This window comes from Electrona antarctica, assembly GCF_951216825.1.
Source record: "Electrona antarctica genome assembly, chromosome: 22".
Classification (NCBI taxonomy): domain Eukaryota; kingdom Metazoa; phylum Chordata; class Actinopteri; order Myctophiformes; family Myctophidae; genus Electrona; species Electrona antarctica.
Genome location: NC_136805.1, coordinates 2,730,227 through 2,757,726, shown reverse-complemented (window position 1 = coordinate 2,757,726; position 27,500 = coordinate 2,730,227). Strand labels below are relative to the sequence as shown.

General features: G+C 45.9%; 1 protein-coding gene across 1 annotated transcript in view; it reads right to left on the bottom strand.

The window, feature by feature from the left end:
- arhgap22b (Rho GTPase activating protein 22b) overlaps positions 1 to 27,500 on the bottom strand; it is a gene marked incomplete at both ends in the record, with an annotated part of 77,310 nt that overhangs the window by 45,069 nt on the left and 4,741 nt on the right. The window contains 2 exons of the mRNA XM_079491886.1: positions 1,285 to 1,372; positions 8,542 to 8,756. Of these exons, the coding sequence (XP_079348012.1) occupies positions 1,285 to 1,372; positions 8,542 to 8,756 (303 nt within the window). The remainder of the gene's footprint in view (positions 1 to 1,284; positions 1,373 to 8,541; positions 8,757 to 27,500) is intronic.

Below are 27,500 nucleotides of genomic sequence, written 5' to 3'. Positions count from 1 at the left end.
ACGCGCTGCACAAGGTGCCCTTTTTTTTCACTTGAGCACCTGCCCCTCTAAATGTCTGTGCACGGCACGCCCACTGCATTTGAAAATAGCAGATCTACAAGCTCACAATGTGACACAATGCTGAAATGGGACATTCTGCACAATGAGTACCAACAGAGTAGTTAGAGCCCACTCAGCAGCACTGCTCTCAGTCCACCCACTGAGAGCCCACTCAGCAGCACTGCTCTCAGTCCACCCACTGAGAGCAGTGAGGAAATAAGGCTCAGCATTATGTGAACAAAGCTCTTGTCTTCACCACACAGCATCAAACTACAAAGTACGTTCCTTAGTGTTTAAGGGCCACTTCAGCCCTTTTGCAAGCAGAGTTTAGGACACAAGAAACACTTTCCTGCAGGTGTTTTTGTGTGTGTAATATATGTGTTGTTAGATATTTTAGTATTTCAAATGCCATGATGACTCATCATCAGGCATTGGCCCTTCCTTCCTAGACTACATGTTGTCTCCGTAAGACCAAGGTCTTTTTCTTTTAGAGAGAGGTCTGGAAGCATGGACGGACGCATACGATGGACTCCATCATTTATGTTGCTTTGATCGCAGGTCCTCGAAAGTATGCATGTGCAGTAAATACCCCAAGTTGTGCATGCACAAATGGCCCAGCAGATGGCGTGAGGCCACTGAAAGGAGGGTTGCTTGTCATATCTCACATCAACATGTGCCATCCTGATCATGTGATTGCACAACGCATCTGCTTGGCCATTTGTGCATGTACAACTTGGGGTAGTTGTACTCTGGGGCATGTGTTCTCGAGAGGGGGCAAGGCTTTCACAAGATTCCTTGCGAAGCATCACAGAGCGGACAAAAAATTGTGTTTGTTGTCATGATTTGTCACGACTTGTGTTGGCTTTGTCCGCGGCATAAACGTCTTTAAATAAATACTTTTTGAAATGTCTATGAGGAAAATGAACGGAGAATCATTTCCTGGGCCCTGGTAGGGGGCGGGACTGCGACGCTCTATGGCTCTGGCTCCAACGAACTGGAGCGGCCAATGAGGCATCTATTTATTTATTTTGTATATTTATGCCACACCTCAAAAGATCGTTGTTACTACCAAGCTAAACAAGGCCACGCCTCGCCACTATAGCATGGCATAGTAGTGCACAAAACTCCACTGCGTCACCCTATGTAGATTGTCAGGCCTCGCGGATTACCTCAGCGCGTTGACTTCTGGTCTCCTGACATAAACGGCACACTTACTGTGAATCTAGCAACAACGTGCGGGCTCACCTGGTACGATCTCAAACAGGTGTCTTCCTGGTTCGTCTGGATTGGCTGTCAGCTCGTTGACCTGGCAGCCCTGCAGAGGTATACAGCCCTGAGAAGACACACGCACGCACGCACACACACACACGCACGCACACACGCACACACGCACGCACACACGCACACACACACACACACACACACACGCACACACACACAATGTTGAATTATTTCATTCATGTCAGTGTTGATTTCGTTGACGCCATGATGAAAAATGTTTTTCGTTTTTCATTGACAAAAGAAAAACGAAGCTATGATGAGTAAAACTGAGACTAAAATACATTGACAATTTTGTCAACAAATAAAAACTAGACTAAAATGTTAGAGGGACAATAAGTGGAGGAGAGATCCAGACAGACAGACAGAGGCGTCGGTCACAGACAGACAGACAGACAGACAGACAGACAGACAGACAGACAGACAGACAGACAGACAGACAGACAGACAGACAGACACAGGGACAAGCTGTTGCCAGCATTAGTCGCCATGGTAACAAATGGTAAAATGGTTGAAGGGTGGGGGTGAGGGGGGTGAGGGGGGGTGAGGGGGGCCGGGCTGGCAGATCCCAGGGGGGCTGTGTGCTCGGAATAACACTATTATACACCGACCAGGAAATAGAGAGAGAGAGAGAGAGAGAGAGAGAGAGAGACAGAGAGAGAGAGAGAGAGAGAGAGAGAGAGAGAGAGAGAGAGAGAGAGAGAGAGAGAGAGAGAGAGAGAGAGAGAGAGAGAGAGAGAGAGAGCGAGAGAGAGAGAGAGAGAGAGAGAGAGACGCACACGCTATGGAACACAAATCATATGGCTTTCTAATTGGCTGAATGGGTTCTTAGTGGGAAGTGGATTTATGAACGACATGAACAACATGAATAGAGATGACAGCAGTTCCATCTTTAAACAGCAGTTCTTTTTTCTTTTTTCTAAACACGTAATGGTAAAGGCAGAAAAGAAAAAACAGATCGTATAATGATTGCAGATTTTTTTTTGGCAAGCTTGTTTCTATTTATGTGCTGCTGAAAGAGAGAATGTTAATGAAATTGCGGTATTTCCTCCAATATGGAGCTGGTCTGAGATTAGCTATACAGACAGCTATAGACAGCGCTGTCGCTGAAATATTATATACTATAGAAATATATGCAGTCGATTTTATAACATATTAACCACCTAAGCCATACTTGTGCGATGAATGCGAATGAAATGTTTTAATATGATATGCACGTTCCCAAGGTTAATGTTGTTAAGAAAAATAAATAAAAAATAAAATAAACATCCCAGTCGATACTAGCGATTTGAACATGTTTTGGTGAATAATTGCCGCTCCATGCTGTGGTTGTCTTGAGGGCAACATTAATTCCATGTCCGATCCTCATCTCCTCCATCAAAGCCCCATCAGTGTCTGTCTGTGTGTGTGTGTGTGTGTGTGTGTGTGTGTGTGTGTGTGTGTGTGTGTGTGTGTGTGTGTGTGTGTGTGTGTGTGTGTGTGTGTGTGTGTGTGTGTGTGCGTGCGTGCGTGCGTGCGTGCGTGCGTGCGTGCGTGCGTGCGTGCGTGCGTGCGTGCGTGTTCTCTGAGGTGGGTTGTCTTCTCAAGGCCTGAAGAATGAAGAGGGCTTTGCTTCCCCCCAGCGGCGGTGGCTCAGGGGTAGAGTGGCCACTAGGGGGCGGCGGTGGCTCAGGGGTAGAGTGGCTGGATGGGAACCGCAAGGTTGCCAGTTCGAACCTGCGGGCTCCCCCAGAGTTAGTGTCGAAATGTCCTTGAGCAAGACTCTGAACACCTAATTGCTCCTGATGTGCTGGTTGATGCCTTGCAAGGTTTCCTCCGCCATCGGTGTATGAATGTGTGTGTGAATGTAATGCGCAATCTATGTAAAGTGCCTTGGATAAAGGCGCTATATAAATGCACCCATCATCATCATTCGAGTGCCCTCGAGATCTGCGACACAAGCTGCTTCCACTGGTCTCTGTTGCTCATTACCACACCAAGTTCATTAACAAGCTGCTTCCACTGGTCTCTGTTGCTCATTACCACACCAAGTTCATTCACAAGCTGCTTCCACTGGTCTCTGTCGCTCATTACCACACCAAGTTAATTCACAGCCAGTCCTGTGTCGTGTCCCTACTCAGAACATCTGGAAATGTGAGAGGTCTTGTTCCTCTTGATGGACAGGGTAGTCTCCACAGAAGAATATCCAAAATGAGCTGGTCTTTTGCTCTGTGGCAGTGTCCAGCAAAGCGGAGTCTTCTTTCTGCCACAACAACTGAGATAGGGGGGGGGGGTGCCTCCATAAATCTGAGCTTTAGTGGGATGGTCCTTCCATGAGAGGTTCTGGACACGCATGAGGAGTCTTGTGTATGTTCCGCCAAGACCATCCCGAAACTCCTTATTCATTGTCCATGCACCATTTAGCCTACCATTTTGTCACTCACTCACAGAGCTCCATGTAGCCAGCAGTGGCCTCATGTCAGAGGAACACATGCTCCACACACTGTGCTAACAGCATCATTGACACGCTATTGACAGCATCTGATTAAACACATATCTGTCAGAACCCTCCGTCATGTTATGGACGCACCGAGACATGAGCATGAATACAATAGGGCGCGCAGCCGTGTCCACGAGACCTTGTGTGTGTGTGTGTGTGTGTGTGTGTGTGTGTGTGTGTGTGTGTGTATTTAAAGAGCAGCCGTCATGTGAGTGGAGAGAGAGCAAATCAATACCGCTGAATGTAAGGTGATTATTACACAACGATGTACGTGGCTCTCTCTCTCACGCACGCACGCACGCACGCACGCACGCACGCACGCACGCACGCACGCACGCACGCACGCACGCACCCCTCAGGTCAGACGAGGCCTATAGGGCTGGACTGAGACAAAGATATCGGTCCTGACATTTTCGTGGGAATTTGGCCCAGACCCTACCCCACCACCACAAGAAGCTCGCAGATTTTCGGGTCGAGGCACATACAATACAAATACTTGAAATACATAAGCCCTTAATACCACCACTTTTACAGAACAACATAAAGCAGTGGTTCCCAATATTTAGACGTTGAAATAATGTCGATTCAACAGCTATAAAACGGTCTATATACTGTAGACGTATATACTGTATACTGGTATTGCAGCGTGGGCCCAAACACATGAACACGTCAGTACCCCAAACACGTCAGTACCCCAAACACGTCAGTACCCCAAACACGTCAGTACCCCAAACACGTCAGTACCCCAAACACGTCAGTACCCCAAACACGTCAGTACCCCAAACACGTCAGTACCCCAAACACGTCAGTACCCCAAACACGTCAGTACCCCAAACGTTTGGGGTAAATCCATCCCAGAATGCACTCTGTTCCTACCCGGAAGGAGGAGTGAAATCGCCTCATGCGCTTTAGACCAACTTAATGCAAGTGGATGGGAGGAGAACTCGGGTGCCGTCTCTATTCATATATACTCTAAGCTCTGACGTAGTTCACCCGGTGGCCATCTTGCTTCGGGACTACAGTACAGTATGTTCAATGGCAGCTCAAACAAAAACAGTCATAACTCGCTCAAATCGTGACGGATTTACAAACGGGTTGGTTTATTACAAACGTTGTCAACGTGGCTGATGATTCAGGACACGTATCTGCTTAATCTGCTTAAAATCGGTTGAGAATTGAGCAAGTTATGGTTATTTAATTATTTATTAAGTACATGCCCCATAGACACAATGTTATGTTGCCCCCAGGTAAGATGGCCGCCACGTAGCAACGTCGCTCTCCATTGGCCAGAGGTAAGCCATCTAGCTTTCTTATATATTTCTATGTGCCAGGCAGTCTCCTCCCAGTGGGACGACATCACAACGTCACATGTGACGTCATTATGTCACAACCGTGTCCTTTTAAAATGAAACCTTCGACTAAACCAAATGTCATTCGGCGACTTTCGATGACAATTCCAGCTGCTTAAGAGTGACTTCAACCCTGCTGATCAGAGTGTCTTCTGTGAGGATTACCACAACCGGCCTGGACTGGGATTACGCCGGAGAATACATTCACTATCCACAGACGGCTTCCTTGATTGGTCGACGCGACCCGTCGACTTCGTGGATTTGTCTAACTTGGCGAGACAATTTGCGCCGCTGAACCGAAATGTTCTGCTGGACGCTGCATATGAGGGGAGGAACGGATAGATGCGAGAATGCTGCTGTTGCAGTGGAGAACAAGGTGTACTCCTTTGGAGGATCCCACCAAGACAACAGCAGTCAGATTGAGGTGAATGTCTTCAACACAGTGACTTTGCGCTGGAAGAAGTTGCCCCGAGTGACGGCTGGGGAAGGAGAACGTCACCTTGAGGTTCCCTCCTGGCGTTGCGGCCACACAGCTGTGTTGGTAGAAGACACGGTCTACATCTGGGGAGGATATAAGGACTTTAGCGAGGAGAACTACAATGTGCTTTATGCTTTTGAAGTGGACGCCCACAGATGGTTTAAACCCAAGGTTTCTGGGAGTGTTCCAGAGGCGAGGAGGGGCCACTCAGCCTGCGTGTTGGGGAAGGTCATGTTTATCCATGGAGTATCCATCAAGAGGACTGGATTGACTGATGACATGTACAAGTTGGACACCAGCACAATGGCCTGGTCTTACACCAGAGGACCACTACCTCCTGGTAATGGTCACTCTGCTACCATCATCGGGACAAAGATGTTTGTATTTGGGGGAAGGGTGCGTCAGTACCCTGCCAACACCAAATACTACACATACTACAAATACTACAACTACTTCGAGTACAACTACCACAACACCATCAGAGTGTTTGACACAGAGACCAACCTCTGGCTGAGCACACCTTCCACACAGGTTGGTCCAAGAGGACGCTGGAAACATTCAGCCTTTACCTACAATGCAGAGCTGTACATATTTGGTGGCCGAAACTATAACCGGACCTTCAATTATGTGTGGAAATTCAGGCCAGAGACCTTCTCCTGGAAGAAGCTTGAGCCGAAGGTCAAGTACTATGGGACGTGCTGTTTCACGCTGGGAGATCGTATCATCTTCTTTGAAGGATGCAACGCGCACATCTTAGACTTTAATCCTAGTCTGAAAACGCTGTGCGAGCTAGCAGTTGTTCAGCACGATCTGGAGCAGGCTGGACTCCCACACAACATCAGGTGGGAACTGGCGGCCATGTTTAACAACAACTGAAAATAAATCACACTTGTATGAAGTGAGGGCCGCCCACAGTGGCTGCCACATGACGTCACACGGGGGCATGAATAAGACAAACATAAAAAGTCCATAGACTTGGCTGCCGCATGACGTGAGGCCTCAATAATACGTCCACAAAAAGAGGGACAAATAAATTAAGAAATATGAATATTATTGAACAACATGAGGGGCAATATTATATGAATAAGAATATGACTCACTGTCACAGATTCATAAACCACAGATCATAACTTTAATGATGTTTAACAGTAAATAATCCCTGCAATATTTTAACTCATTGTCTTCCATCATTAAAATAACAAAATTAACACCCACTGACAGATTTTTCGTATTTCGTAAGTATGAGAACGTTTTTTTTTCTTCTTTGAAAATCTTTTGAAATCTTTTAAAATAACACACTAAATTAAATTTAAAAAAGGCGTAGATATTTACTCGCTACTCACAAAAATCAGTCGGCGACCCAGTCCGCGACCTCATCAAACCCTGTACACTCAAGACACGCTACATATATGGCCAGTACAGAATTAATTCCATATTATGTTGAGCTGACCCCCCATGACAAAGCGCCAGCGCTCACCCAGCAGTCTGCTGTCACCGAGGCGGATGCGTGCAGGCGACCTGGCCCTTTAGGGCGAGGTCGCTTCTCGCCCTCAGGGCGTCTTATAGGTGTATGTGTGCTGCATGTGGAGGGTGTGTGTGTGTGTGTGTGTGTGTTGTTGTGTATGTATGTGCATTAGAGCTGGGATTGGGCCGACTTTTTCCAGCCCGACCTGAGCCCGACAGCTTTGTGTCCGACCCAAAACGAGCCCGACCTTAATTATTAATACATGCGTCAGACCCAAACGGACCCGTCAGGGGCTACAGTACAGTATGGTCTATGGCAGCTCAAACAAAAATCAGTCATAACTCCCTCAAATCTTGACGGATTTACAAACGGGTTGGTTTATTACAAACATTATCAACGTGGCTATGATCCAGGACGCTTATCTGCTTAATTAATATATTAATATATTAATACAAATCGGATGAAAATTGAGCAAGTTGTGGTTATTTAAAAAGTACATGCCTCACAAAAACATGCAGTAATCCTGGTCTCTAAAACTACCTCCCCCTGGCCAGCCGGGGCACCTGATGGAGGGGAAAGGAACTGGTCGGAATAACGTGTTCCGTCCACGCGCTACGTCCGGCCAGGGAAACTCCCCCCTGTCAGGTGAAAAGAAGCAGCTTGGACTCCTCATGCATAGAAGGAAGCATGAGGTCAGTCCGCTGCCCCCCCAGGTTGGCAGAGGAAGTGTAGCGCCCAGGATTACATTAGATAATTGGCACTGGGTGAAAAAACTGGGTTACAAAATCGTGGGATAAAAATTATTTAAAAAAAAGAAAAAAAAGTACATGCCCCATAGACACAATGTTCTGCTGCCCCTCGGTAAGATGGCCGCCACGTAGCAACGTCGATCTCCATTGGCCAGAGCGCGGGTGAGCCATCTACAGTTGGAGGCCATCGATATTGTCCTTTTCTTTTTGCTGAGGTTTGCGTGATCTGCGCAAAAGGACAGTTAATCCATTTTGGGCGGGAACCCCTTTTGGTGTTTTAAACATTGTTATAATTTAGCTATTGAAAAATAGCAGATCTACAAGCTCGTAGCGCGCCACCGAGTGGCGCGCTACGAGCTTGCAGGTCTGCTATTTTTGAAAAATCGTGAAAATATTTATTTCAGAAAACTGGAGGATTTAGAAGGATTTTTTTTTAATTTTGAGGTCAGGCCTAAATGGGTCAAATGATAAGGGACAATATCGGTGGCACCCAACTGTAGCTTTCTCATATCTATGACAGTACGTACCTGTGGCTTGGTCTCCTCCTCGTCCTTGTAGAAGTAGAGGTGGTCATGACAGTACGTACCTGTGGCTTGGTCTCCTCCTCGTCCTTGTAGAAGTAGAGGTGGTCATGACAGTACGTACCTGTGGCTTGGTCTCCTCCTCGTCCTTGTAGAAGTAGAGGTGGTCATGACAGTACGTACCTGTGGCTTGGTCTCCTCCTCGTCCTTGTAGAAGTAGAGGTGGTCGCAGCGCAGCGCGAACCAGCGCAGCTGCCAGTTCTTCATGATGCTCCGCTGCTTCTTCAGCCAGCCAGCCTTCAGCGCCCCCTCCTGGAGGCCCGGGGAGGCGGGCCGACACGAACCGGGCCCCCCGCGGCCGGACACGGGCTCCCCCATCACCATGCTCTTGGACCTGGCTGTATATACGCACGGAGACACAAGACACATCACAAGCACGTCAGATGTATTGTCACTATAGCTCTGACCCACAGAAGTTATCAACTGCTTTTTTACTATTCTGTCCTCGTCAAAAAGTTCCCCCTTTTTCAACTATAGGCAGACAGATCCTTTTACTGTTTCTCACAAGCGATGGATTTATTCCTCTCCACTCACTCACAGTAGCAGGATACACACACAGTAAAACTACAAAAAAGGAAAAGAACGTTGATTGGTAATATATTCTGTACTGTATACACATCATACAATGCTGTCAAATTACACATGACATGAGAGTAAACAACACAGACAATAATGTAGGCCTACTGTAAATGCAAACACAAAATGCAACCCCAACAGTAAGCATCATGGCTAATGCAACACCAGCTAATGGCCTAATGCCATACACAAACAGGTGTAAAGAAAGCATGTCTAAGGTACGTAGTTCACAACTGAAGCCTAAGCCAGCAAATGTCAACAAACTAGCATTTGTGCAAAGAAAGGACTGCATAGCAATGATCCTGTGGTGATCACAAACTCAAGAGCAAGGACCAAAAACGTCTGCTCTCTGCATTAACAACTTGCAAACTGACTTCTCATTGCATATAGAGAGTATGCGCATGCTTAAAGTGAATGGCACATCGAGTGGCAAATCGAGTGGCAAAGCAACAGGCAAAGTGAGTTTAACATCGTTTAATGTTGTTTAATGCAATCAGATATGACTTTTCTGTGTGGATGTATGGCAGGGTTCCCCAATTAATTTTCCTCAAGGGCCATATTTTGACTGGGGTACCAAGCTGGGGGCCGAGTCCGCACGCGTGAGGTCGAGGTCTTGCCCTGAAAATTCAAGACCCCATTTGAAAAGGATGCCCAGTTTTTTTTTTTTTTTTTTTTAATTCTTCCGCGGGCCGCAAGGGGGCGCTCCGCGGGCCGCAAATGGCCCGCGGGCCGCCTATTGGGGAACCCTGATGTATGGGCTGTCAAGGCCAGAAAGTAGTTTTTTGCCACTCAGTAGGCGTTCCTGCATAACTTCCTGGTTTGATGATGATGTCACGCGCATACCCTCTATTGGTCTACAGGTGTTCCTAACTTCAGCTTAATTAGGCCCAATCTGACCACAGTGCCAGAGACAAGAGAATTACACAGCATATATGCACCACCTAGTGGCTGAACAATAGAATGCGGTTCTTTGATGCGCATTAGGATTCGAATGAGGCTACGAAGCGCACTTTCCGACAATGTGCAGCAGGATTCGTTTTAATCGCAGTAAAGCTTTCTGGTGTGAAGGCGACCTTAAACACCTTCATTTCCCAGTGGGAATGAATAAAGTACCTATCTACCTGCCAGCATAAAGGAGCATTCAGTGATTTGGGTGATTTGGAAAAAAACCCGGTCCACCCCGGTAACAAGATGTGCACATGCACACGCTCTACAGTGGGGGAAGTACAACAGAGGACAGACCAACAGCACGTGCACCAAGGCCCGCCCCACTCCATCATGATTGGAGTAAGGCCCCTCTCATCCGGATTGGATGAAGGCTTTGCCACCCAAAGTCCAAACCGAAACTAGGGTTTTTTGACCCCAGGGGCTCACTGGGGACAGGGAGCACACTTTATAGTAGGGAGGATTATCCAAAAAATAAGAAAAACCACTCCTACGACTGGCTTTTTTGTGCAGAAAAAATGAGCATGGTTGCTATGTTCAAAATAATTTCTGACGTAATTAAATCACACCCGGGTGAACTGGATGACCGTAGCAACCATGCTAATTTTTTCTGCACAAAAAAAGCCAGTTGTGAAATCACATCCGGGTGTGATTTCATTACGTCAGATCAGAGCTGATCAGGCTATATAATACCTTACCTTATATAATACCTCACATCGGACAAAAACTCCAGCTGAATCAACTTCATGGTCACAAATCATCACATCAGAAGACGACCCTACCTAGCCAAAGATCTTTAAAGACGGTGGGAAGCCCAATAGACGAGACGCAAGACAAAGTTTTGTTCAACACCAAGAGAATATTAGATCACGGCTGCTCTTTGCCGAGACAGACCCTCCTGACCAGACCCGAAGACGACCCTACCAGAATCAGACCTGAAGGCCATTCATTCTTTGAGACCTTTGAAACCAAAGATCTTTAAAGACGGTGGGAAGCCCAATAGACGAGACGCAAGACAAAGTCTTGTTCAACACCAAGAGAATATTAGATCACGGCTGCTCTTTACCGAGACAGACCCTCCTGACCAGACCCCAGCCAGACCCTCCTGACCAGACCACAGCTCATAGCTGATTAGGCTATATAATATCTTACGTTATATAATACCGTACACCAGACAAACACCCCAGCTGAATCAACTGCATGGTCACAGATCATTTTCAAGGAAAAGAACATCAGTGATCTAATATTCTCTTGGTGTCAGACATTACGTCAGACCACAGCTGATCATGCTATATAAAACCTTACACCACTCAGTTCACACGGGTGTGATTTTTTTGGTATACGAACAGACAGACAGACAAACTAACAAAGCCAGTTGTAGGAGTGGTTTACACCACTCAAAAATAAGTGATATTTGAATTAAGTGAAATCACTGAATATACCTTTAAACACCAGTAGTAAATAAGCTGTGTGCTGGGAGAGATCTGCTTATGGGAGGGTTGCGGTATGGGTGGACTGGTGATATTGATTTGGTAATTTTGGTAATGACTGACTGATTTAAGTGTTAATTAGTTTGAGGGCTGGCCAGCCGATAACCGTTAGCCGTTAAGAAATTGGCTTTCGTGTTACCCCGTTCTTATTTGTGTTTGTGTGTGCGTGTGTGTGTGTGTGTGTGTGTGTGTGTGTGTGTGTGTGTGTGTGTGTGTGTGTGTGTGTGTGTGTGTGCGTGCGTGTGTGTGTGTGTGTGTGTGTGTGTGTGTGTGTGTGTGTGTGCGTGCGTGCGTGTCAGACAATCTTGTACGCTCACTCATCGTGTATGGTGTATGCGAACACACACTCTCTCCCAGTGTCTTAGTGTCTGCCTGTTACACACTGCAACTGACTGACTGGCTGGCTGGCTGGCTGGTTGAATGAATGAATGAATGAATGAATGAATGAATGAATGAATGAATGAATGAATTAATGAATTACATATTACTGCCTAACATTGATATCCCATAAAGCATCTGTGTGCGTGCGTGCGTGCGTGCGTGCGTGCGTGCGTGCGTGCGTGCGTGCGAGCGCGCGCGCGCGCGTGCGTGTGCATATGTGTCTCCCCGAGGCCCAACAGTGGAACCTGATCTCTGTCAAGGACAGCTGGAGATAGAACGGATGTTCTGCTTTGCTTTGATGACACTGTCCCCAACACACACACACACACACACACACACACACACACACACACACACACACACACACACACACACACACACACACACACACAATGAGAGCACACTAATGAGAGCGCCAAATCTCTCTTGGAAGAGCCACCCATCGACTAATCTAATATTTGGCAACCTTCCCCGTGTTTCTTCACTATAGCCCGATTCAGAAGAACACAATTTTCCGGCCACTGCTACAGAGCTGACAATGAGGTTATTCTTCCCTTCTTCTCTGGAGTCCTGCCTCAAAGCAGACCAGAGGTAGAAAACTGTCGTTCCCTGATGTCATCGCTAGGGACACATGCATCAGTTCAGTAAGGAGGAACTGGGGATGGCAATGAAGGACCGGGAAGTCTGGCGTGGCATTGTGAAATCCATGATCTCGACCGCGGTCGAAAAATGATGATGACATCTTAAGCTCTTAAAAACCGGGAAAGCACCATTTTAGTGTTGGCTATTCAAAAATAGCAGATCTACAAGCTCACAAGCTTGTAAATAATGTATGCATCTTAACCACTTGAACCCCAGCACCCATATTCTGGGGGAAACATTAGCCTATACTATGATCTTTTAGATCTGCAGTTTTTGCTGAAGAGATTAGGTGAAAACAAAACACAAAAAAACGAAACAAAAAAAAGTCCAATTTGGTTACAGGGTTTAAATGTTGATTAAAAGATCACCACCCACAACAAACACACAAGAATAACTAATACATTTAAAGGAAAGGTTTATTTGCGCAATCAATGTGCCTGAAAGGCCAAAAGAAGAATAAAATACACATGCTGTGTAAGGCTTATACATGCAGTGATTCTGAGAAACACTGCATTGTGACCATCATGTATAATTTATAGGAATCAATTGCGCAGACATCCTCTTTGTTGGATGGCACGCGCGCACACGCGCACACACACACACACACACACACACACACACACACACACACACACACACACACACACACACACACACACACACACACACACACAAGTGCACACGTATATGCGCGCACACACAATCAATGCTCAGAGGGAAGCAGGGACAGATGAATGAAAATCAATGTCCATTCTTTCTGATCTGACCGTTTGGGTCTTTGCTATGGATGCATTCAGCAGAATGATTCAGCTAATGTTTGACCACCACAGTGTCTGTCTGTCCACAGTCCATCCATGAGGTCTATAATATAATAGATATAATAGATAATATAATAATATAATAGATAAAGTATTGTACCTAGGATGGTCTAATTGATCTAGTATTGTAACTATAGGAATAGACCTATATTGTTCTATACAGGATCCCAGGGGTGTCGTGTAGGGTTCCAGCCAGGGGTTATGGCCCTTGCCACACCCGCTTTGGCATTTTTATTTTTCAGATTGAATCTAATTGTAACGCTTTATATGGACAATTGTTCTCTTTCTGCAACCATTATTACATTCACTGACTGTTTTTTTCCCTTTCTCAAAAATAGCAGATCTACAAGCTCAGCGCATTGCAATGCAATTAATCAGTGGTTCTCAAAGTGATGTCCGGTGACCCCCATGCAGGCCAGAGGTCCTTGAGAAGGTACCAGGGGGTCCCCAGAAAAAGTAGCACAGCATCACAATCATTTTAACTACTTTATCTATATTGTATACGTTGGCTATTAAAACATAGCAGATGTACAAGTTCAATATACACTATATATATACACATATATAGAATAGATTATAGGCCTATATATTTTCCCGACAGCACCGACAGCTCACAGCACAAACTCAGCCCTCCCTATCTTATGGAGTAAAGATGAGAAATTATTATTTAAATGTTTTAGAAGAGATGCTTTTATATTCTGGTAGAATCTAAAGCAGCAACAGCATCAAATAGTTTCAAGAAAAACACAAAATGGGCTGATATTTTACAGCCCAAATCAGCTCCATTGGCTTTCATTGAGTTGAATGATTGACAGCTGACATGACACTCCTGCTTGGGGACAAAATCTCTCAGCCCCAGAGCCAATAGAGGGCGCTGCTCAGCCCTAAGGCCCGCCTCTCAGCCCCAGAGCCAATAGAGGGCTCTGCTCAGACCTAAGGCCCGCCTCAGGCCTTGAGGTTGACCAATCACAGCGCCTTGAGCCTTCTCGTGTGTTGTTGGTTTATGATGTGAAGAGATGGCGGGTGGTGCAGGTATTTTAAATGAATTAAGTTAATTATACTTTATAGTCCGTGCTTGAGGCAGACAGCTGACAGCTGCAGACACCACTTGGACCCACAGAAAGGTAAGTGTGGATTTGCTTCATTTATCTCACAACGTTAAGAAACATGACAGCTGGTTTTAATCACGTTGGAAGTGGCTGAGCTCTCATTGTGTTGGGGAAAGTGAGGAGAGAGAGAGAGAGAGAGAGAGAGAGAGACAGTCAGAGAGAGAGAGAGAGAGAGAGAGGCTGTGTTTGTGTGCATTTGTGTTTTGATTTGTTTTGGTGCCACGTGCGCGCGCGCGTGCGGTGTGTGCGCGCGTGTGCGAGTGCGCGTGCGCGTGTGTGCGCGCGTGTGTGTGCGCGTGTGTGTGTGTGTGTGTAGAGGAGGGGATGAGTTTCACTAGGCTATGCTGTACCACTGGCTGCTATTTGTAAAGCTGCATTACATCTAGAAGATGGACTGTAATAATCAAACCTTTTCATTAGTTCTCTGGTTCTTCTGGTCTTCTATTTTGTTTAAAAATTGCATGCTATATGTTTTAACCGCAGGCTCAAACATGTATTATTAATAATAATGACAGTAAGAGCAGCTCTCTGTACATATAAATACAAACAATGTTCAGTGGAGCAGTGGAGTGTTTGTTGTGGACACGCACTTCTGATGTTGTGGAGCACTTGCTGTAACAAAGTATAGGCCTATAGACAGTGTCTGTCATTGCTGTACTTTGATATCTGGAATATGATGCAGTTGATGCAGGTTGAACTAGTATCATTGCTGTCTGGAGGAGGAAACCTAATTATTTTCCATAAATCAGTGCTACTGAACACCCTTTACGTCTGTGTGTTGTTTCGAAAATATTGAACCAATGGAAAGTCGTAAAAACGCATTGGACAAAACCTCTTAACTCCATTGGACCCTCAAACTGTCTGCTAAAACAGCTAACTCCACCACCTCTCTCCTTCTCATGCAAGTAATTGACAATATCTAAAGACACAACACCAACTTTGATGAGGCAGTATTGCATTGTTTAAAAAATAGATGTCTTATAGCCCCCCCCCCCCATTTTTGACATTTTTGAATAATTTGGCATTTTTTAACATAAATGTTCTCTCATGAGGGTCAACATATTTTCAGATGGGCGTCAGCGGCCAAATATATTTCTTCTTGGGGGCCCTGACATGAAATCCTTTGAGCCCCATTGATCTAAAATAAATGAATATTTCAGGGACATATGATATGATATGTCAGTTGAACATCCGGTTCCACTTTGTACGGCTTGTTGTGGTTCTCCTGAGAATACTGGACACTGGACACTGGGCGGCGGTGGCTCAGGGGTGCTGGATGGTAACCGCAAGGTTGTCAGTTCGAACCCGGGCTCCCCCAGAGTTGGTGTTGAAGTGTCCTTGAGCAAGACTCTGAACCCCTAATTGCTCCTGATGTGCTGGTTGGTGCCTTGCATGGTTTCCGCTGCCATCGGTGTGTGAATGGGTGTATGAATGGATGAATGTAATGCACAATCTATGTAAAGTGCCTTGGATAAAGGCGCTATATATAAATGCACCATTTACCATTTATATGGCATCATTTCCTCACGACAACCATACCACCCCATTCGACTGGTATCATACCATCTTATGGGGCCAGTGTGTCCCGTTATCATACCATCTTATGGGGCCAGTATGGCCATACTGGCATACTCACTGTTTCAGTATGTCATTATCACCTATTGTCATTATCACTGATGTCCTGACGGAGGCGCCGTCCGAGTTACGTCCCGATAGGCAGAGAATAGTATATATTAGTAGCCCCTAGTTTCCATGCGCTGACAATAGTTGGAAATGACACGTCCACCAGGGGGAAACCTTGACCAGGCTATGGTGAGTTTGCCAGTATGGCCATACTGGGCCCATAAGAAGGTCTGATAACGGTCAGGGACGTGCACACATAGACATCAAAGGGGGCTTCAGCCCCTGCCCTTTTTCCCATCTGTAAAACAACTGAGAGACTGCCCTCTCCAGACCATGAATGCAGCATTTACTACATGGTGAAATAAATGCAAATGCCACTCCTTTCCTTTCCATGCCATATACCGGAAGGCAGCATTCAGGAGAATTGCTTTTTTTCCCGAAGTCTCCTGAACTTGAACACAGTATTTTTTGCGCTGAACAAATTTGTTTCGAAATCCACGTCGTTACACCGCATCTCTCCGCACTAGCTAAAGAGTGCTGGGTTGCGCCCCGTGGGTTAGTTTTAACCTGCCAAGGGTTTGTTTTAACCTGCCACGCATGTCGCGAGCCACGGGTTAGTTTTAACCTGCCACGGCCTCGTTTTAACCTGCCACGCATGCCGGGAGCCACAGGTTAGTTTTAACCTGCCACGCATGACGGATTATAGGGCTAGTTATCGGACTGTTCGTTTGTCTAACTAACGTATATGCACCCCCCTTAGCCTGTGGTTATCAAAGCAGGGTCCAGGGACCTCCAGGAGTCCCATAGCCAGGGGTCCTCAAAGTGGTTCCAGGGAGTCCCGACTCCCCAGCAAAATAATAAGAGTTCATATAGCACTTCAACCCCTATTTTAAATGCTATTATCTCCAAGGAGACAGCAGACCGTTGCATTCCGATACTTTAATATCTTTTCTCACTTTCCCTGGAAGAAACAAAATGAAACGCTCACACACTGAGGGCTACAATGCGACACATAATATGCTTTTTATTGCGCCTGAATGATCTGACAGGCAATTATCGCCCAGAGATTTCTGGTGCAATGGAAAAAAAAGCATCTGTCGGCTGTCGCCTGGGAGCCCTCAGCGGGCGAGCGTTTTATCTTGTTCTGCCTTTATCCAATTTACACCATGAGGACGATTCTACAAAATGTCTTAGAAATCAGTTTTCTGAAAAGCCTCTGTTTCTATGTCAGTGGTATTCAAACTATTTCATGTCAAGGACCCCAGAAATTATATGAAATTGGCCGCCGACGCACATCTGTAAATGGGGAACCCCCCCCAGAAGCAAATATTTGAGTTAAAAACGTTCACTCTGAAGTAATATATTGAAAGATTTGTGCCACATTTTCACGATTTTTCAAAAATAGCAGATCTACAAGCTCGTAGCGTGGCACCGAGTGCCGCGCTACGAGCTTGTAGATCTACTTTTTTTCAACAGCTAAAGTATAACATAATGCTTAAAACACCAAAAGGGGTTCCGACCGAGAATGGGTAATACTGCTCGTCGCTCAGCAGCACCTGCCCAAACTTGCCGTTGGGGATGTGCAGGATGTGCATGTCGTTGTTCTTTTTCCCCCCCTTCATTTTCTCCCATCTTTCTCTGTTTATCTCTCTCTATAATTCTTCTCTCCCTCCATATGTTCTGTCGTGCTGCTCCATTCTGCTCTTCCATACTAAAGCGCCGAGGCCCCGCCGTTAGCTCTTAAAACAGCCGTGCATTCACACAGCTGGAATCGTTAACACACTCCAGTCAGCAGCACGCGTTCCTGTTGCATGGAGTTTGCAGCTCGTGCCATTCGATAGTGTACATCAGTATTCATTTGGGGATCTGTATCGTACGTCGGTGATTCTCAAAACTTAATTTCAAGGATCACCAGTTTGATATGCATGAGGCTACGGACCATCATTTGTTATGTTAAACAATAGTTTATTTTTTTTACCTCTGGAAATCTACACAGTGTTTTTTTTACTCTGAGGCCCCTTTTCCACCGGTTGATTCCCAACGGGAACCGGTTCAGTTCTTTGTGGTTCTTAGTCCATGAGCCAGAGCTCCAAAATTGTAACGTTAATTATGAATTGAGTGGAGCAAAACCATACCTATATTAGATTGTTATCGCCATGAAACTTCCCCAATTGATTACTTACACGAAGACAATGATTTATTGTATTACAAATTTTACATTTTTAAATATGTAAATGAGGCATTATGTAGGAAAATATGCAATAATAATAGAAACTATGAAAAAGCTACTACTGTGGAAGGATTATCATGTATTAATTTACTTGTATTGATCCTATAAACAATTGAATATAGGTCTAGTTTTTTCCACCAATTTTGGAGCTCTGGCTCATGGACTAAGAAACAAAAATAACTGAACCGGTTCCCATTGGGAATCAACCGGTGGAAAAGGGGTCTGAATGTTACAGACCCGGAAGGGTCCATTTGGACCCCTGGTGGTCGGCGTACGTTATTATAGTTGACTAAAACTAACTAAAAAACAAACTAACTGTAACTGAATTGTGTTTACAAAACTAACTGAAATGATAGACAAAATGCCCTTAGTTTTAGTTTTAGTCAATTAATTTATTAACTTAATCTGTAACTGAATATTATTTTTTTTTAAAAATGCTATTTTTTCTTGAGTTTTTATTACACAATACTTAAGGTGGTTGCACACTGGACGCGTTTTTCGGAAAACCGATGGAGAAATGCCGCTAAAAATCCAAAAAACGCTCTCTGTGTGCAGGGACCGTTATAGAGCGTCGCAGTCCCGCCCCCTACCATGGACCAGGAAATGATTCTACGTTCATTTTCCTCATAGACATTTCAGAAAGTATTTATTTAAAGACGTTTACGCCGCGGACAAAGCCAACTCGAGTCGTGACAAATCATGACAACAAACACAATTTTTTGGGCCGAACAAATAATTAGAAAGAAGAAAAAAACTGCATTTTACAACACTTTTTTTTGGTTGTTTTTCTTCTTTGTAATTATTTGTTTGGTCCAAAATATTGTTTGTGTTGTCATGAGTTGTCACGACTCGAGTTGGCTTTGTCCGCGGCGTAACCGTCTTTAAATAAATACTTTTTGAAATGTCTATGGGAAAAATGCATTGGGATTCATTTCCTGGTCCATGGTAGGGGGCGGGACTGCGACGCTCTATACTCTGGGCCTTTTCAATCCTGCACCTTCCATTTGTCATGGAAACGTGTGGTTTCCATCATGCTTCCCACATGTTCTGGGCAGACGTGTTGGGGTCGAGCTGGTTCCTCTGGTGGTCATTCAAACCCTCCTGGTTCCTCTGGTGGTCATTCAAACCCTCCTGGTTCCTCTGGTGGTCATTCAAACCCTCCCTTCCCTCTCTGGTTCCTCTGGTGGTCATTCAAACCCTCCCTTCCCTCTCTGGTTCCTCTGGTGGTCATTCAAACCCTCCCTTCCCTCTCTGGTTCCTCTGGTGGTCATTCAAACCCTCCCTTCCCTCTCTGGTTCCTCTGGTGGTCATTCAAACCCTCCCTTCCCTCTCTGGTTCCTCTGGTGGTCATTCAAACCCTCCCTTCCCTCTCTGGTTCCTCTGGTGGTCATTCAAACCCTCCCTTCCCTCTCTGGTTCCTCTGGTGGTCATTCAAACCCTCCCTTCCCTCTCTGGTTCCTCTGGTGGTCATTCAAACCCTCCCTTCCCTCTCTGGTTCCTCTGGTGGTCATTCAAACCCTCCCTTCCCTCTCTGGTTCCTCTGGTGGTCATTCAAACCCTCCCTTCCCTCTCTGGTTCCTCTGGTGGTCATTCAAACCCTCCCTTCCCTCTCTGGTTCCTCTGGTGGTCATTCAAACCCTCCCTTCCCTCTCTGGTTCCTCTGGTGGTCATTCAAACCCTCCCTTCCCTCTCTGGTTCCTCTGGTGGTCATTCAAACCCTCCCTTCCCTCTCTGGTTCCTCTGGTGGTCATTCAAACCCTCCCTTCCCTCTCTGGTTCCTCTGGTGGTCATTCAAACCCTCCCTTCCCTCTCTGGTTCCTCTGGTGGTCATTCAAACCCTCCCTTCCCTCTCTGGTTCCTCTGGTGGTCATTCAAACCCTCCCTTCCCTCTCTGGTTCCTCTGGTGGTCATTCAAACCCTCCCTTCCCTCTCTGGTTCCTCTGGTGGTCATTCAAACCCTCCATTCCCTCTCTGGTTCCTCTGGTGGTCATTCAAACCCTCCCTTCCCTCTCTGGTTCCTCTGGTGGTCATTCAAACCCTCCCTTCCCTCTCTGGTTCCTCTGGTGGTCATTCAAACCCTCCCTTCCCTCTCTGGTTCCTCTGGTGGTCATTCAAACCCTCCCTTCCCTCTCTGGTTCCTCTGGTGGTCATTCAAACCCTCCCTTCCCTCTCTGGTTCCTCTGGTGGTCATTCAAACCCTCCCTTCCCTCTGGGGAATGCCTACAGTACACGAGGGACAGATTTGAACCACTTTGAGCCATTAAGAGCTGAGACCATGAGATTCATTGCATTTTATGAAAAACCTATGTTTCTATAGCAGTGGTTCTCAAACTATCTCATGTCAAGGACCCCAGAAATTATATGTAATTGGTCTGAAAATATGTTGTTCCAGGGACACCCCCCCCCCAGAAGCAAATATTTGAGTTAGAATCGTTTGCTGTGCTGGCCCGGGTGGCTGGCGTAGCCATCTGGGCACCTTGGCTGGTAATCCAGTCTGGCAGTGTGTTGCTGGTTCAACTCCCGATCCCGACGGTCTTTACTGCGTATCACCCCCCCCCCCCCCCCTATCTCTCCTCATTTCCTGTCAGTCTACTACTAAAAAGGCGAAAGCCAAAAAAACCCTTAAAAAAACGCCACATTCTCACAATTTTTCAAAAGCTATAGTTTAAAATAATGGTTAAAAGCTGTGAGGTGACACAGATGCTGGTAGACAGACAGATAGACAGACAGACAGACAGATACCAGCGCCATCCGTCAGCGCCAATGTCGCCAAAGTGTAATACAAACGTGTATGTGCGTGCATGTGTGCGTGCGCGGTAGTTTGCCACACGGTCATCATCATTGTTATATGGTCTGTGTGGGATAATGTACACTGGAACATATTACACACACTGGTTGAAGAGTGAAGTCTGCCTGTGGGTTTGTTTTGATTGTGTGTAGTGTGTGGCTTTGTGAGTGTACGTGCTTCTGTGTCCAATGTGTGGGTCGGTGTGTGTATGTTTGTGTGTGTGTGTGTGCGTGCATGGGTTGAGTACAGGGTATGTGCGCGCGCGTGCCAAGCACCACTACCAACTGTTCCAGTGTGGATGTGAGAGCATGTATGCTGCCGTGCCGGGGGTGATTCACTGGTTCCTTCATGGCTTCATGGCGTCTGGGCGTAGCTGCTCTGTGGTCGTCAGCAGCTACACCACCATGCAGCTCTGCAGGGTGGCGTAGCTGCTCTGTGGTCAGCAGCTACACCACCATGCAGCTCTGCAGGGACATGCACACATAGACATGTATCAAAGGGGGCTTCAGCCCCTGCCCTTTTACCCGTCTGTCAAACAACTGACCTCTCCAGACCACGAATGCAGCATTTACTGATGGTGGTAAAAAAATGCAAATGCAAAAAAGAGAATTGTTTCAAGTGGAAGTCTCCTGAACGTGAACACAGTATTTTGCGTTGAACAACATTTGTTTTGAAATCCATGTCGTTACACCGTATCTCCACTAGCTAAAGAAGGCTGGGGTTGTGCCCCGAAAATAGCTGATCTACAAGCTCTCAACGCGTCGCACTGCGACGCGTTGAGAGCTTGTAGATCGCTATTTTTGTCCAAAAGTGCCCTCTTACGGGATTCCAGCCCCTGCCCCTCTAACACTGTCTGCACGTCCCTGAGGCTCTGCAATCTGCTCTGCTTTTCAGGAGAAGAAAAGGTCGGTTTTCCTGCATAATGCCAGTGATCAGTTTAAATGGTGCAGCGCTCTGTGGCCGACGTGTCATTTACAGTAGATGGTATTTACGGCAGGGATGAATCATGACTGTGTGACTCATGTAATATCTCACATAATGCTAGTCATATCATTTACCATGGCACACACGTACGTGCGTGTGTGTGTGTCCACAAGTATAGTAGAATTTGAGAAATAGACATTGTGAGGACAATTTTCCTGTTCCTCACAAGATAAATGGTTATTTAACCATAAATGCGCCACGTCTCTGCGTGCGTGCGCGCGCGTGTGTGTGTGTGTGTGTGTACGGTTGTAATGCACGTAACTCCAGAACCGTTTGCCCCACCGACTTCACATTCAACACACGCGTTCCACACCCCCGCAGGGAGTGCAGTGTCCGGCATCGAGTCGGTCGGACCCACGGTTCTCCAGAACCACCACAATAGGCTCTGGTCAGGCTCTGCCAGTGGGCCTAATCAGCCTAAATCCCCTCACCTGTGCAATTTCCATCCTCTGCCTCAGCCAATTGATTGCCATGGCAACCACACACATGCCATTGCCAATTGATTACTTAACCAGTCCACTCTGGGACACAGACAGACAGTTAAAATGGGTGGTAATAATTGCATACTAGGCCCTATATCTTGCGCCACCCGAAAAGGTGTTTCCCATTAAATGTTTTATTTACTTTTGAAGACTGCGTGCAGGAGTTTTCTTTTTCTTTTTCAGTATGTTGGGCAAGAGACTTGCTTTTTTTTATAAGATCAATGGTTGGGACAAGGTATGTAGATTCAGCTTTACGTTTAGAGTCAAGAACGGCAAATAAATCGTAAAGATTACGGCATTCGTGGAATTGCCTTAATTCCCTAAAATATTGTCCTCACAAGTGTAATACAAACGTGCGTGCGTGCGTGCGTGCGTGCGTGCGTGCGTGCGTGTGTGCGTGCGTGGTCCAGTGGGGTTAAGTAAACACATGGCGGTGTGTGTGTGTGAACATTCAGCATACCAGATGAAGCGATAGCTCCATGTGTCACTCAGTGAGCTCGTTGTAAACCTACGCGATGTGACACACTATACCACTATACCACTACACCACTACACCACTATACCACTACACCACTATACCACTATACCACTACACCACTATACCACTACACCACTATACCACTACACCACTATACCACTACACCACAGTGACACAGTCGGTCATAGCATGTCTGCTAGAGCCATTACACAACTCCTGTTGTAGTTCCAATGTGTATACTCTACTATTACTCTGACCTAAAAACAGAGAATCTTATCGCGTATAGCCTTTCTAGACCTATCTATCACTGCGACTGATTATCTTTACTTTGTTTCACCAATAAGTCACGTTGAGATCTCAGCATTTAATGTATGGAGGTTATTTATTGCATGGTATATAGAGAGTTAAGTTGGAAGCTCGGGTAAGGTCTGTCTGTCTGTCTGTCTGACTGTCTGACTGACTGACTGACTGTCTGTCTGTCTGTCTGTCTGTCTGTCTGTCTCTCTGTCTGACTGACTGACTGACTGACTGTAACAGAAGTGGATGTGAACGCTGGTTCAGGTGAATCACAACACAATGAAGTGTTTAACCCATTCAGGGCTGAGGCGCCAATTATAAAGCAGGGAAGTTTTCATGAAATGTCGACATGATCAGAATGTACAGTAGGCAGATGAATGCACCGTTTGATTAGAACAAGAGTTTCCACATGTATTCCAGTCACGTCGGACACCTTCCGTAATAACGACTTTCATGAGATCACAGACGCCCATTTAGAATGATTCTATCTACCCGGATATGAAAATATATTTTAAATTAAAATGATGTCTAAATGACATACTAATTGCAAATGAAAAATGAATTCTGGAGTTACTGAAGCATTATTTCTAGAATAGATCATGTCAAGTGAATTGATTTATATAGTTAAATTAAACTACTCGTTTGGCTGGGTGGGGGGGGCTGGAACCACGCCCACTGGCCTAGAGATAACATGTACAATATGTATCAGGTCTTACAGTGGTATGTGTGCCTGCATGTGTGTGTGTGTGTGTGTGTGCATGTGTGTCTGCCCATGTGTGCTTTCCCAAGTGAACAAATGGTCGTCCACAGAAATCAAAACACAAGTGGCCTGACATACTGTACTGGAGGGATATATGATATTGCACACGCACGCACGCACGCACGCACGCACATACGCACGCACGCACGCACGCACATACGCACGCACGCACGCACGCACGCACGCACGCACACTTGCAGAAGCATGCATGGCTGCACGCACACACGTGTGCTGAGCATATCACTTAATGCATTTTTGAGCTGTGTATTTATCATCGGCAGGAAGTGGCATAAACATCCATTAGCGTGTCACTATTTACTATAGCTAGACAATATCACACACACACACACACACACACACACACACACACACACACACACACACACACACATGGGGGCCAACAAGCAACACAATGAATCACACAGATGTGCGCCAAACGAGATGCACCGAACCACACACGTGCACAGCCACACAGACAGATAAATGCACGCACGCACGCACACACACACACACGTGCGTGCGTGGTGATTGATGGTGAATTGCATCAGAGCCTACAGGTGAATCAGCCAATCGCTGCTCGTATACTATGAGTTAGTGTACCGTTTGTATCTGTCTGAGCTTGTTGCGTGCGTGCGTGCGTGCGTGCGTGCGTGCGTGCGTGCGTGCGTGCGTGTGTGTGTGCGTGCGTGTGTGTGTGTGCAGATACATACTAATGTACTAATGGAACATTCTGTGTGTAGATTTTGGCATTCAGAGGCTGATCCGGTGCGTAATCTCTTTTAGGCACTTCTTGTCATTTGCATACTTTTGTGCATCTGTGCGCGTGTGCACTCGCGTGCACGTGTACGCGTGTGTGTGTGTGTGTGCGTGTGTGTGCATATTGGCGCTGGTTGCGTCACGTGCCGCGCAGTGTGTGTGTCACTGCGTGGAGCTACAGTTCATCACAAAACCATGGTAACGAGAGAGAGAGAGAGAGAGAGATGAAAAGAGAGAGAGAGAGAGAGGAATAGAACAGAACAGATGATATGTGAGCAATTAAATGTGGCACATTTTATGTGCCAGTGACAGACTGTATATATGTGTGTGTTTGTGTACAGTATGTGTGTGTTACTGTGTTTTAAAACATCCAGACCAGAGTACAGTATATTGTTTACCTGTTTGACGCTCATGTATCCTTGTATGTAAATTTGAATGTGCAATGCGCCCAGAAAAACAAACGGAGCACATGGAACTGTGTGCGTGTGTGTGTGTGTGTGTGTGCGTGTGTGCGTGTGTGTGTGTGTGTGTGTGTGTGTGTGTGTGTGTGTGCGTGTGTGTGTGTGTGTGTGTGTGTGTGTGTGTGCGTGTGTGTGTGTGTGTGTGAGAGATTGAGAGTAGTGATGCACCGAATATTCGGCCGCAGAAAATGGCTAAAATGCATTTTCGGCCTATTCGGTTTCGTCCCCGAATAGGCAGAAAATATATCACCGAATACTGTATGCAATTAATGCATTCAAAAGAGCTGAATAAATGTTTTATGGACCCATAATAGTGATTATTATTTAAAGTTAAGTTTTGCCATAACCATTTATTTTGCCATAAATCAGGTAGCTTTAAGGTACGGCCATGACAGCAATGGTAGGAAAAAAGATATATAATATTAATCATGTTCGGTATTCGGTTTCAGCCAAGAATTTCCCTTTCGGTGCCTCCCTAATTGAGAGAGATAGAGACAACTACAGTATTGCCTGCACCAAAGCAGCTGTCATCCCCACAACCTTCTGCGCCGCGTTCAGGGCACGCCGTGTTGTCATCAATCAACTACAGCTGCAATCTGAGATGCATTGTAATGTGCATATTCTGTACAGCACCATTTCATATGTATGGTAGAGAGTACGTTAATACTAGACATGACATAGATATGTAAGTCTTTATGATACAGAGACAGTCATGGCGGCAAGACTATAACTGTTCAGGAGAGGAGAATAACTGCTTTTCTTTTTTATCCAAAATGAGTTAATATCACATGAAGGCAGGCTCTTCACAGCATGTCTGAAATAAATGTCAGTCAGAGCTGAAATCGATGTGTAATGTAATGTAAATCCTACTATAAATGCGCCATGTCTCCGTGTGTGTGTCTGCGTGCGTGCACGGTTGTAATGCACGTAACTCGAGAACCGTTCGCCCCACCGACTTCAGTGGGCCTAAATCAGCCTAAATCTCCTCACCTGTACAATTTCCAGCCTCTGCCTCAGCCAATTGATTGCCATGGCAACCCCACACCTGCCAATTGATTACTTAACCAGTCCACTTTTCACAGTCACTCTTCAGACACAGGCAGACAGACAGATACAGAGATCTCCATGTGGGACACAGACAGACAGTACAAACGGGTGCTATGACAAGTTGACAACGGGTATTATTAGGTTCCCAAGTTGCATCGTTCTCAAGTAGGCCGGCCCGACGGGGCACGTACAGGTCTAGTATGAAATAAATGCTTAAACAATACATTTATTTGAAGCAGAAATCATACCAGATTGGAAACTAGACGCACCACTGTCGTAATTGGGAGATTGTACATTGCCGTTACTACTTACTAAAGGCCAGTTTCTAAAAATGATCAGAGATAATTCTGCCGTTTCTGGATCAGCCCATCAACCGATAATCTGATGGATTATTATCACGCAGAATGACCAGCAAAGCATTCCCTTTCCCCGACCTCGTCTAGTTTAGTGGCTTTGCGGACTAAAAGCAATCATGTGCCAATTTACAAAAGGCACGCGGGGAATGCTGAGCTGAGCATGTGTTCATGTATGCCCTGGTTTGATTATGTCTTCCTTTTTAACTTTTATCTATGTCCTTTGATCTCTGTAAAACACTCTGAGATGGCGTCGCAGAGCGCTAGTTGTTGCTGAGCCTCTTGTTTGGACGGGCGTTCCAAAACACAACACAACAGGCTCTACGCACAGCAGCCATATTGGAAAGAAATTGGGCCCCTGAGCTCCAAAATTGGAACGTTAATTATGAATTGAGTGTGCAAAACCATACCTATATTAAATTGTTTATAGGATTAACATCCTCCGCGCCATTGCCGACGATTAAAGTAAATTGAAGCCTAATTTTGATACTGACGCTTAAAGCCATTGCCGACGGCCTTCGGCAATTGAGCTTTTATATTCGATTGCTCCAGCCAAAATGCTACTCACGTTAGCCGGTTAGCTAGCTGTGTTGTTAGCACAGCACTGGATCGCCCATCTTAGATTGTTGTCGCCATAAGAATCCATTCTATCCATTTCTTTCAATCGCCTGTCTCCTATTCCTTGTCCCAGATGGCATTTTGGTCAAAACACAACACAACAGGCTCTACGCACAGCAGCCATATTGGAAAGAAATTGGGCCCCTGAGCTCCAAAATTGGAACGTTAATTATGAATTGAGTGTGCAAAACCATACCTATATTAAATTGTTTATAGGATTAACATCCTCCGCGCCATTGCCGAC